The sequence below is a fragment of the Cucumis melo genome, chromosome 11 (assembly GCF_025177605.1).
Source record: "Cucumis melo cultivar AY chromosome 11, USDA_Cmelo_AY_1.0, whole genome shotgun sequence".
Lineage (NCBI taxonomy): Eukaryota > Viridiplantae > Streptophyta > Magnoliopsida > Cucurbitales > Cucurbitaceae > Cucumis > Cucumis melo.
In genome coordinates this window covers 20,035,063-20,047,386 of record NC_066867.1, presented here as the reverse complement: position 1 = coordinate 20,047,386, position 12,324 = coordinate 20,035,063, and the positions used below count along the sequence as shown (strand labels likewise).

Below are 12,324 nucleotides of genomic sequence, written 5' to 3'. Positions count from 1 at the left end.
ATTGTTAGATACCTAACCTAACAAATTCTCAATGTAATAACTGAAAACAGGTACTCCCACAACAACCAAGTTGGCTAGTTTAAGAAGCTGCAGGAGGATTTAATGTCTAGCCAAGTGGAGCATGTTGGGATTTGTTGACGAGGCGCTTACAGCTTTGGTGTGTCCTTCCCTTCATTATGAACTACTTCAGTGAACCATTCATTTCACAAGTTTTTGAGCTTCTTGATTATAGGATTATAGGAAATGAGAATGACTGGGCCCCAGTTGAATGGATTTTCTTTGTTGTATCGGCAAGTGTAGTTTAAATTTTGTGACTTTTCTGGGGAGATGATTGTTAACTAGACCTCACCTTCTCTCATGTGGGCTGGATGAGGGGTAAGTTCTCTAAGCTCTATTTGCTGGATTTGATCCATCTCCCGTTCATTTTTTATTCAAATTCTTTTGGTAAGATCTCTTTTGAGTTGCTTTTAAATGGTTTCCAACTTCTCGTGCTTCTTGAAAGTGGTTTGATGATTTAAAGTTTGTTTGAATCGACTTTTTTACACTTTAATCACTTTTTTAAAAAACTAAATGGAGGAATCCATATTCTGAAATATGGAATTCAAAGACTACATGAAGACTCAAGATGAAATTATGGAGAATACAGTTCAAAGTCCAAAAAAGCAACAAGTGATGAAATAAACAAATTTCTTAGTGAAATAAACATATTTTTTTGTGCATCTGAGTGTAAATAGATTGGAAAAAAATTTTGGACCCCTCAAATTTTTTGGGTTGATCATTTGTCAACCTAAATAAACCGTTAAATTATTTTGATTTATAACAAAACTAACTGAAAGAATAATTTTTCTTTTTTTTTCCCGAATTTACCTCTAATGATAATTGTGTATATACAAATAAAATGTATTTGTTTATTTGCTGAGATAAAAAAAATTAAATAAAATATCACGTATCACGAATAGAGTGTATTTGTAAACACTCATTTATGATAATTCTTAACTAAATCAAAAAAATACTACATTGTTCCAACAATCCGCATAGATATGTCATTAGTTTCAACATCCACTAGTTGGATACAAAATCAAGTAATTAACGAAAAATAAGTTCAAAGATTCAATTTTTTACTTTTCGAATTATTGATGAAAAATATACATAAATATACCTAATACATATTTGATATTCTAACATTATTTTCCACCTTAGTTTTAATTCAAAATTATAACATGATTTTAAAATCCAAAGATTAATGGACAATCCATTACTTTCACCATTTTTATTTTTCAAATTATTTACGAAAAAATATACATAAATTAATTAATTTTAGATTCAAAATTGAATTCCTAAAATCATGCCAAAGATAATGGATAATCTATTAATTTCACCATTTTTATTTTTTAAATTAAAACACACATAATACATCAAGTTTAGATTCTTAGTTTGAATTCATAATGTAACGCCCCAAACTTCTGAGCTAAATTTTTTTTAACATTATTATCCTAAGTTATTAAGACTTTATTTTGTTAGGTGTTAAAGTTATTTAAGTTTAGAAAGGAAAAGAAAAAAAAAATTAAAAAGAAAAGATATAATTTTTATAATATTATAAAATAAAATATATTATTATTATTATATCGTTTTTTAAACCCTACATTCATCATCATCTTCTTCATCTCAGTCGCAGCCCCCTCAACTCTCATCTTCTTCGAAATCACACGATCGTCGCGGCCCCTACCTTTATTTTCTCCACCGAGATCTCCGGCGACAATCTCCCTCCATCCGTTAAAGCTGCTATTGTCACCTTAGTTTTCCGTCGAGCTCATGTTCGTCGTTAGCCCAAGCCACCACATCTCGAGCCGCTCCCATTTCCATCAGCCATCTCCTCTGCATCGCGACGTCCGGATTTGAAGCAAGCGGACTGTGTCTGCTTCAACTGGTATTTGTTCGCGAAGCTCCGACCACGTCGTCGCATCTCCACGAACCCAGCTGCGACAATCATGATCTCCCATTCGCGTGGAGCTTGTTGCATCATCCATCTTTCTTTGTAGCACGCTGCCGCACCAAGGCGTGCTCTCCTCGCCGTTGAAGAAGCCTCCGTCCTCGAGCAGTCATGTCCCAAGCCGCGTGCGCCATCCGAACTTATCTCCTAGTTACCCGAGCCGCTCCCGTCTTCTGCTCCCTACTGAGCCGTCCGAACTGCTTTCTTTGTTACCCGAGCCATGTAGTGTAGGCTATTCTCTTCTAAAGTGAAGAAGGAGATGTTAGGGATTTCAACTGATGTGTGAAATGGTTGCATGCACAAGATGTGATATGTTGCAGATGATTTGATAGTTTAATTTCTTTTTTAGGGAAAATTATAGGGTATTTGTAGATTCTGTTATAAATGTATTTAGAAACCACATTTGTCAATTAGATAGGGGTATTTAAGAAATTGTTTTCCCATTTATTATTTAAAAATTTTATGTTTGCTATTTTGTCAATTTAAAAATAAAATTGTCATTTATCTGAAGTAAACCTATAATTTTGCTATTCTTATTGTCAGCCTAATAATCTAAATAAGATTTTCAACCCTTGAAATTTGGATCGGGTTGGGTTGTCGAATTATTTATTTATTTCCTTTTCTTTTTTAAAAATATGTTATTTATTAACTTTGAATCCTTAAATTTGTCTACCATACATTTAATAACTAAAATTTTATAAAACTCAAATGCTAAATTTAAAAAGTTTACAAACTTAATATATATATATATATATATATATATATATATATATATGTATGTATGTATGTATGTATGTATGTATGTATGTATGTATGTATGTATGTATGTATGTATAAATTATAATATTTATAAGGAGTCTTTTCAAAAATATAAAAAAACGGCAAAATATTTACGTTATATAAAACAATTCCAAAAACAGAAAAAGTCTAGAGATCCACTGTGTAAAATATCAAAAATGTCCCGTCAACCACGCCGTCAATAATGCCCGCGTAATATATTTGCGGTTTATATGCAATCGTTTAGATATGGTTCAATATATACGCGATCGTTTAAATATGGCTAAAATGCGATCATTTAGATATGTTATAATTTATACACGATCGTTTAGATATGACTACAATTTATACATATGACTACAATTTATATTTTCAATTTCATCATTTAATTTTGTTACACGATCGTTTAATCATTTAGATTTGGGAACCCAAATCTAAATAATTTTTTTTTTTTAATTTGGCACACAATTTTATTAATTATTTTTGTACACATGGTTTATAATTATTTACACGATCGTTTACATTTGACTACTCTAATCTAAATCTAGAGTTGGTTTTGTTTGGTAAAATGTTGTCCTTCTTGCTTGGTTATTCTCTTTGAGGAACTTTATCAATCTTATTTTCGATGACCATAATTGATATGTTGGGATGGGCAAGCTTCCTAACATCATCTAACCAAATCTTCAAATTAGAGAATGTTCCTCTATTAATGCAATAATAATTATTTATCAGATCAATCCAAATAACTATTTGAAACAAAAATAACAATTAAGGCAAATATACATCAATTTTAACCTCGTCAATTCACACATTCTAACTATTATTAAAGGTTCCATGATCTATGATTAATGATCAAATTTAGTGGTAATATTTCAATTTACTTTTATATTGGTAAATATAAAAAACTTATCTTGTAACACCATAAACTAAAAGTGCACTAATTGATTTGAATGCCTCTTGCTTAGCTTGCTACAATATATTGTGTTATATTTGTAAATATATATTTCAATTAAAATGGCATAAAAATTTTAAGGATTGGAGTTTCTTTTAATAATACAATCATTACAAAATGGAGACCAATTTTTCTACGTTCAATAGGAATGTTAAAAAAACCAGGTAATTTGACCAACACGAATTAACCAAACCCAACTGTAAAGGCGTTAGATTAGATTTCGTTTTATTTTGGATTGAGTTGGGTTGCAAAAAAAAGTTAAAATATATTTCAAATTTTGTTAGGTTATAGGATTTTGTAACCCAACTCAACCCAATATTATTATTGTTGTTGAATAAATTTGAATGTATGTTTAGACTTTGCATGTAAAGCTTTTGAATATAATTTAATTCCTATTTTAAATTAATTTGAATATAAACTTGGGTTTTACTAAAATGCTTGTTCTTTGTTTGATTATAACTTTTAAAAAAAATTATCATAACATATTTAGGTCATTTATGTAAATTTTGTATTTTTGTTTTATTCAATTAAAAAATAACTTTTAATGGAAAAAGGAAAGAACGAAAAAATAGTCTACATAAGGAAAGAAAGAAAATCCCAAAAATTATGGGTTTAGTCAACCCTTCCATATTGAATTGATTCAATTTGTGACAACCCAAAGATCTTTTATTATTGGTTCATAATTTATCTCAAACCGGACTTATGTACACCATTTAGGATGGAAGGCAAGTTTGACAATTTAAACAGATAAAAAAAAAGTATAAAGAAAAGAAATCCCAAATATGAAGCTTAATAGTTTTGTCATTAACATTAAGAGTACGAACACCAAATTCAGCCCTCATAGTGACTTAATGAACCGGTTCAAACTTTTTCTCTAGAAATTATGATATTAAGCAAGATTTTCCGACCCCTATATACACACACACAAAATATATATATATAAATTTAGATAAATTAAAACCTGTATCTCCAATTAAAATATATTTGAAAAGGCAATCGTAGAGCGACATTGTTAATCGAGTTGATATAAAATAACTATAGAAAGGTTTGACATTTTCTTTTTGTTATGCTTTAAGGGTAATTACAGTGTCTTGATTATAAGACTAAAGCAACAAACTATGATGTTATTAGGATTTATAATCCTAATCTTATCAGGGATTTCTAAATATAATTAATCCTATTCTTTTTTATATTTATATTTCTTTCTTTTAAGATAAAAAAGAATGAAAAAATATTTGCCAATTGTGAGGAATGGAAAAGGCTCTTTAAAATTTTTTATTTATTTTTCATATCTGTGAAAATTATTAGATTTTATGTTTCCTACTTTAATTTGGTTTGAATTTTTCTATAAAAGACGGGTTCTCTTCCTCTTTATCATATAGTTTTAATTTCAATAGATCAAAGGGATAAAAATGTAATATACCTTGCCATAATTATAATAATTAACAATTTTTAAGGACAATAGTCAAATATATACTAACATTTAAAAACAATATGTAAATATAATAAAAAATAATAGATCATAAGAATCTAATATTTGTAATATGATTTATTAGTTATATACTTCTATTATTGATAAACTCTCACAAATTTTGTTGTATTTATAAATTTTAAAAGTATTATTATATTAATATTTTAAAGTAATCGATACACATGTAAGTGTCTCCATAAAATCCAAATGCCAATCAAATATGTGAGTACAATACATCTATTGTTCTAAAATTTAGAATTAGTATTTAATTAATCTTCAAAGTTTTAGCATAAATAATTTTAATCCTTTGAACTGTAGTAAAGTGTTTTAAATTACCTTTGACTAGAAGGTTGATTAAAAGAAAATGGTGAATTCTCGAATGTTGATCGATAATATGTTGACTTATATTAAAATTTTATTGAAAAACATACATTCTTTGTTATGAGGTTTTATGTCTCGTTTCAATTTAGTCAATAAATAATTTTAAAATGTTTTAAATTATAACCTTCGTTATCATATATTTACATACCAAAATTATTAGCCACAAATAAAATTTCAGTCTCTGTGACTTATAATTAATTTAACTTTATTTTATTAGCCTTTTAACCATTGTAATTACTACTTACAAGAGTTTAGCAAAAACAAAGAATTAATTTATAAAATCATTTGGACAAAATTTATAGTTTAATCTTCTTTAATTAAAATATATCAAAAAAGTTGCCTAAATATATCCATCCGATGATATCATAATTTTAATTTATGTTGAGTTTGCATATTAAATTAAGTTTTCAATTTCACTGACTTATGATCTAAAATATTAAATTAACACTCTTTTTTGGTAAGCTGTAACTAAATTTTTTTCACACATCTTTGTTTCGTATACACCGATGGATTTATGTAAGGGGTCTAACAGAGACACGTATCCTCCTCATATTATCGATTTTTATATTTTTATAATATATATTAAATAATGTTTTATTTTAAACAAAATATGGTTGTAATACAGTGGTTATGTCCTCACTTTTACAACTATCACTGTGATCGACCACAAGATTTATATAAAATGATAATGTATGAAAAATGTTGATTTTTTTTTATATGTATAAATACGTAGTAAAAATGATATTTCTTAAAATAACATAATTAATCAAAATATTTATAAAATATGATAAAAATTTCATTGTCACATTTATTAAAAGGAAAAACGTAGGATTTAGCAAAAGAATAGCCATGTTTACTTATTGTTTTAAGATTTTAATTTTGCTTAAATTCAATACCTTAATCTTTTTAAAAGAATTAAAAAGTTAAATAGTCTTTGAAGAAGGAGGGGATGGATTGGATGGGGCATTGACTTTGACTCCGTCTTCTCTTGTGTTGGATGAAATACATTAAGGTTGTCGTCAGGTTGTCCAATTACTATTTTGGGATATTCAACTTTTGTTAATCTTTTCCAAAGGAAAAAAAGTATAATCCAAATCAAACAAAAATCCACTTAATGTAAATTTATTACCTATTGTAGCAAATCTCAAATCTCTCCTGCAGCCTCACCTATCTCTTAAACCACATGTCCAACTAAGTCTCTTCTCACTCTGCGGTCAAATGGTTAGCTCCTCTCGACGTTGTTCTTCAATTCGTTTTCGACATAAATAAATTTTATATATGGATTTTGTACGTGTCTTCTTCGATGTTGAATCAATAAATGTGACAATTTTCGTCATTTAAGATATTCTAAATTTACTGGTCACGATCACAACCAATTTAAAACTTTTCATGTTTTGTTACTTTTTACATAATATACAACCTTTTCATCTTTGAATTTAACTTTATTTTTTTTATAATCTTTTTTTACCAAATCAACAATGGAAACAAAACTTTTAGAAGTGAGGGTTTGATTAAAACCAACATAAGTGATTTTAATTTTAGGACCAAATATCAATTCATACCCCTAAATTTTAGAGTTCTATTGTTTAAAACACTAAATATTAATTTAAACTTCGAACTTTCGAAAGTATATCAATATATATCTCCATTTAAGATAATTAAACTCCTACATTTTTGTAATTCAATGTCCTCGACCCGATCACATTTTTCTTGGCCATCTTTATTATCTTTCTATTGCAATTTTGACTAAAAATCATTCATGCATTAATTCATAGACTATTTCCAAATAAAATTATGTTCGTTTATATATATTTCTTCACTAAGAATTTTAAATTGTTTAGAAGATTAGTAAAACAATGTTAGCAAATAACTATGTACCGCACATTTGCAACCGATTGTACACAATTTCTTCACTTCATTTTTAAGTGACTGCGCACTAAAATCTAAATGATTGTGTATATTGTATCATACGATTATTAGATTTAAAATTGTATCATACGATTATTAGATTTAAAATTTTTCACGATAATTTTTATTGGACTACACAATTACTTACAATAACTAACATGATCGACTACCATAATTAACACGATTGTTTACCATAATTAACACGATCGTTTAAAGTATATTATTCAACTTCACAATCATCTATCTATTGTGCTCAGATTATATTTTACGATCATTTATATTTGAAGCTTTATCACCATTGTTTAGAGTATAATATCAAATCATTTAAATTTGAAGTATTTTTCCCCATTGTTTATAAGAAACTATGCGATCGTGTATCATGAACTAAATTATCGTTTAGACTTTAGTATATAATTGTTTAGAAAAAGATTACTTGCACGTGTATGGTCAATTAATCACATATTTACTTATATATTTTTGGTATTTCATATCGTGGGCATATGAGTTTTTCCTTTTTTTTTTTCAAAATTGTTATATACGGATCAAATATTTGGTTGGTTGGTTGTATTATTTAAAAAAAAACCTAAAAAAAAAAAGCAAATTATTTACCAATTTAACAATTCTCCGTAGTTTTTTAAAAAATTAAAATAACTAACAGTAAAAACGAATTTTAAATATAAAGAAACTTAAAATTAAGAATAAAACTAAAGAAATTAAAAAGTTAAAAATATAGAACAAAGTTGTTATAACCACAATTTTTGTTAAGACTAAGATGTAAATATACAAACGATGGAAAGGTCAGCAAATTTGGAATTCCCGCTGCCCGACTCACAAATTTATCTTTGCCCGCCAAATAATTGAACTAAGCGCATTTTCAAACCTCGATTTGAAAAGGCTTCACGCGGATCGTCATTCTCAACCGTCGATTACATCGATAATCCAACGGATAAGGTGCTTCGTTTCCGAACTCCAAATCCCACTGGAATTTTGGAGTTCTGTATCGTCACATTGATAAATACCCCAAACAAGTGTTTTAGGGCACTAACCAAAATTTCCCAATCAATCAATTAATCCTTTCTTCATTACTTCAAATCAATCAAGAAAATGTCTGGCCGTGGAAAGGGAGGAAAGGGGTTGGGGAAGGGAGGAGCAAAGCGTCACCGGAAGGTTTTGAGAGACAACATTCAGGGCATTACCAAGCCCGCCATTCGCCGTTTGGCTCGTAGAGGTGGTGTGAAGCGTATCAGTGGATTGATCTATGAGGAAACCAGAGGGGTTTTGAAGATTTTCCTCGAAAATGTGATTCGTGATGCTGTTACTTACACCGAGCATGCAAGGAGGAAGACGGTGACTGCTATGGATGTTGTTTATGCCTTGAAAAGGCAGGGAAGGACTTTGTATGGTTTTGGAGGTTAGGTTATGGTTTTGGTCTAGAGAATCGTTGTATAGGTTGCCTCTTTTCTGCTGGGTCTCTTTGTTTCTGCAAGTTCTTTTCTTATTGTTCTGCTAGAATGATAATCGTTCATTATCAAATTATGCTTTTACCTCACTATCTGTCTCTTGCACCATTTCTCTCCTTCTTCCGAATTCATCTGCAAAAACTCAACAATTTACGAACTTTAGGTTTTATACAGTTTAGTGAAGTTCGAATTTTTTAAACATTTACTATGGGATTTAAACAACGTTTAACCTTGATGTCCCGTTCCAATATTTAGGTAAGCTTCTTGTGAATTCAAGAATCTTTGTATTACTGACTTTTTAAATAAACAGCAATCCAATTTGTTGAACAAATTCCGCTAATTATCTTTAATAATTATGTTGAAGAATTGCAATCTTAGAAGTTGAAAGATCTGTGATGTGAATGATCTTGAATGTAATTGATCATTTTGTAATTATGTTATTTACACATCCCAAAGTATGATGTTCCATTAGTCATGTTTGAATGAATCCATTAAACTTGGACGACTTAGAACATTCTGCTGGGTGCATGTGAAAGGTTTATTGAGAGACTTACATTATATTCAAATGATCGTCTCTCCTTGATATTTAAGTCTGAACAACATAACCTTAAGGAATTTGTACGTGCCACCAAAGAAAGATCTTTTACAGATTTGTCAAGAAGAAACGATCGAGAGTTTCTAGTTCTTTGTTGGCTATTTGGTTCGTCATATTTCATAATGGCGTTACTTTCCTATCATATTTTGGTACTGCATCCTAGATTCAAAACAGTTCATTTCATAAGTGTTCTGCAGGTTGACAATATGCATTAATCTTCTCTTCTGAGAGCTGTGGTCATGATCATTACAATGCGTTTTAACGTTGCATCTTCATGTGTTTAAGTAATCTGTTGTATTCACTGGCTACAGCTGCAACTTTTGTCTAAATGATGGCAATCCATCTTCTACTTAACTGGTGCTGTAAGTTGAAGAGCAGCGTATGCATTTTCAATTTGTGTAGTAATTCGGGGTCTTTTACAGCGTGTATGCCCATCCATCTTCATGCTTTTCCTAGATCGGGGTCTCAGGTAGGACACTTGAAGTTGATCTTTGTGTAGTCGGTGTATATTCTCAAATATGCCTTGGTGTTTCTTGCTGTAAGTTGATGTGCTAGAGCATTGGTAATGCTTTTAAAGTTCACAGAGTCTAGTTATCATTGAGGTTTTCAAGCTTTGGTACTTGTTTGCTATCCTACATTTACGTGGATTTAGAGGGGCACTTCCCTCGAGCAATGGAAGATGTGCATACTGGTCTGTGATCTCAACTTCTTGATCGTTTTGTATCATAATATCATTTGTCAATGAGCGTTTGATCTAAACTAGGTTAAGTTCTTGAATTTACGGTCATTTGTCCATCCGTTGAAGTGTGAGCAAAAGAATGTCGGTTGAGCACTTCCTTGAGGAATCCACATTTCGACGCTTGCTTCTTTAACGAACAAGTTATTGATGTTCTCTGTTTTAGTCTCATGACCTCATATTTACTTTTATTTCGGTTTTATCAGTCGATCGTTGTACTTGTACTTCCTTTTGATGGCTTGATTGAGATCCTTGCTATGTGCTTTTGGGATGTCATATTATATTTTCCATTAGGCTTGGCAGATATGGGGAGGTTGATAGAATAAAACAAACTGCTTCTCAATTCAAATCTGCATTTGATCACCAATGCTACTTCTGCAAGTATGAGCATGATCCACAATGGTATCAGGAGACTTTTGTTGGAAATAGATAGTTTAGACGAATGGAAGGTAGGTTTCATTCCGTTGATTAGGGCTATTAGTGAACTTAGTTGTGGGAATGCCTACTTACTAAAGAATTACATGTGATTCTTTTATTCTTTTGTAGCTATTTGATCTAGCCAAATAAAGTTAATACATTTGGAATTAGGAAGTTTGTGTCTAATGTGTAGAGTTACAAGGTGGAATTCTTCAATAGAGCGAAAAGTATATAAAGAGGGAACTATAAAGTTTATTGATAAATGTGCGATATGTCAATAACATTTATATTTAAACATGAATTAATGTGTAATAACCTGCAACATTGTACACTCAAGTGAATGTTAAACGATAAATTATACAAGTAGCCCAGCCACCACCTTATGAGGAACAATATACTTGAGTGCTTAAATGAACTAGGTGCTTCATGCACAGATTAAGACATTGAGTAGACTCATCCCAATACTAAATTAGTGCTTAATCTGATCAAACATCTTGTAAATGATATACATATCCCGCATATATATTAAATTATTTTTTTACTTTCACAATTAAATATAAAATAATAGAAATATATTTAATTGATTAAGATATACAGCAACGACCAAGAGTTGAAAGATGTTTGTGCACCATCATCGCTTCATAAATCTATCATATATTCTAAAAATTGAAGAAGAAGACAAGTTTCGTTAAATATAGAATTTTATTTTTAGCGTATAAATTTGTATTTAAATTTAGACACTTAAAATACGAAAAAAAAAACCACATTTGGGCATTCCCGCTGCCCGGATTCAAGAATTTCACATTACCCGCTACCCGGGAAAAATGAAAAAAAGTTTTTTTTTTTTTTTTTTTTTTTTTTAAAAAAAAAACAATTTACACTTTTTAAAGTACAATCCCTAAGGAAATCACGCGGATCGAGCTTTTGAACCGTCCATCTTTCAAAGATCCAACGGAGGAAAGAATTCTCAGCTAAACGCCAAAACCAAGGTTTCCAATTTGCGCTTCCATAAATTAACCCAATCGTTACTATATCTTCATCGAAATCAAAATCAAAACTCACAACCGATATTGTTCCACATCGCTGTTCTAGTCTAACCCCACAATCACCGGCGACAATGTCTGGGCGTGGTAAGGGCGGCAAGGGATTGGGAAAGGGAGGAGCAAAGCGTCACAGGAAGGTTTTAAGAGATAACATTCAGGGCATTACCAAGCCTGCCATTCGCCGTTTGGCTCGTAGAGGTGGTGTGAAACGTATCAGTGGATTGATCTATGAAGAGACCAGAGGGGTTTTGAAGATTTTCCTTGAGAATGTGATTCGTGATGCTGTTACCTATACTGAGCATGCAAGGAGGAAGACGGTGACTGCTATGGATGTGGTTTATGCTTTGAAAAGGCAAGGAAGGACTTTGTATGGTTTTGGAGGTTAGGGTTAGGGTTTGATTCGAAGAATGATTGTAGACCATTACCTTTGATCTTATATTTTGTAGTCGAACTCGTTCTTATTGATTAATGTAAGTTAATTCCTCATTAGTTGGAAGTGATGGAAGTTTTACTTCATTGATGCGATGTGCTATAAGGTTTTCGTTTCCTTTTTCTAGTTTTCTTGATCTTCTTGTCTCGATAATTAACAATTTT

General features: G+C 30.4%; 2 protein-coding genes across 2 annotated transcripts; both read left to right on the top strand.

Moving 5' to 3' along the window:
- Positions 1 to 8,494: 8,494 nt before the first annotated feature.
- LOC103490592 (histone H4) lies at positions 8,495 to 9,028 on the top strand. The gene has a single exon (XM_008450169.2). It carries the CDS (start codon positions 8,584 to 8,586, stop codon positions 8,893 to 8,895), a length of 312 nt encoding a protein of 103 aa, XP_008448391.1. The 5' UTR covers positions 8,495 to 8,583; the 3' UTR covers positions 8,896 to 9,028.
- Positions 9,029 to 11,672: 2,644 nt separating this feature from the next.
- Positions 11,673 to 12,246, top strand: LOC103490591 (histone H4). Its single transcript, XM_008450168.3, has one exon. It carries the CDS (start codon positions 11,805 to 11,807, stop codon positions 12,114 to 12,116), a length of 312 nt encoding a protein of 103 aa, XP_008448390.1. The 5' UTR covers positions 11,673 to 11,804; the 3' UTR covers positions 12,117 to 12,246.
- The last annotated feature ends 78 nt before the right edge of the window (positions 12,247 to 12,324 follow it).

Bases quoted from the DNA above. Each gene is read 5' to 3' on its own strand.
- LOC103490592 (XM_008450169.2), top strand. From the start codon at position 8,584: ATGTCTGGCCGTGGAAAGGGAGGAAAGGGGTTGGGGAAGGGAGGAGCA.
- LOC103490591 (XM_008450168.3), top strand. From the start codon at position 11,805: ATGTCTGGGCGTGGTAAGGGCGGCAAGGGATTGGGAAAGGGAGGAGCA.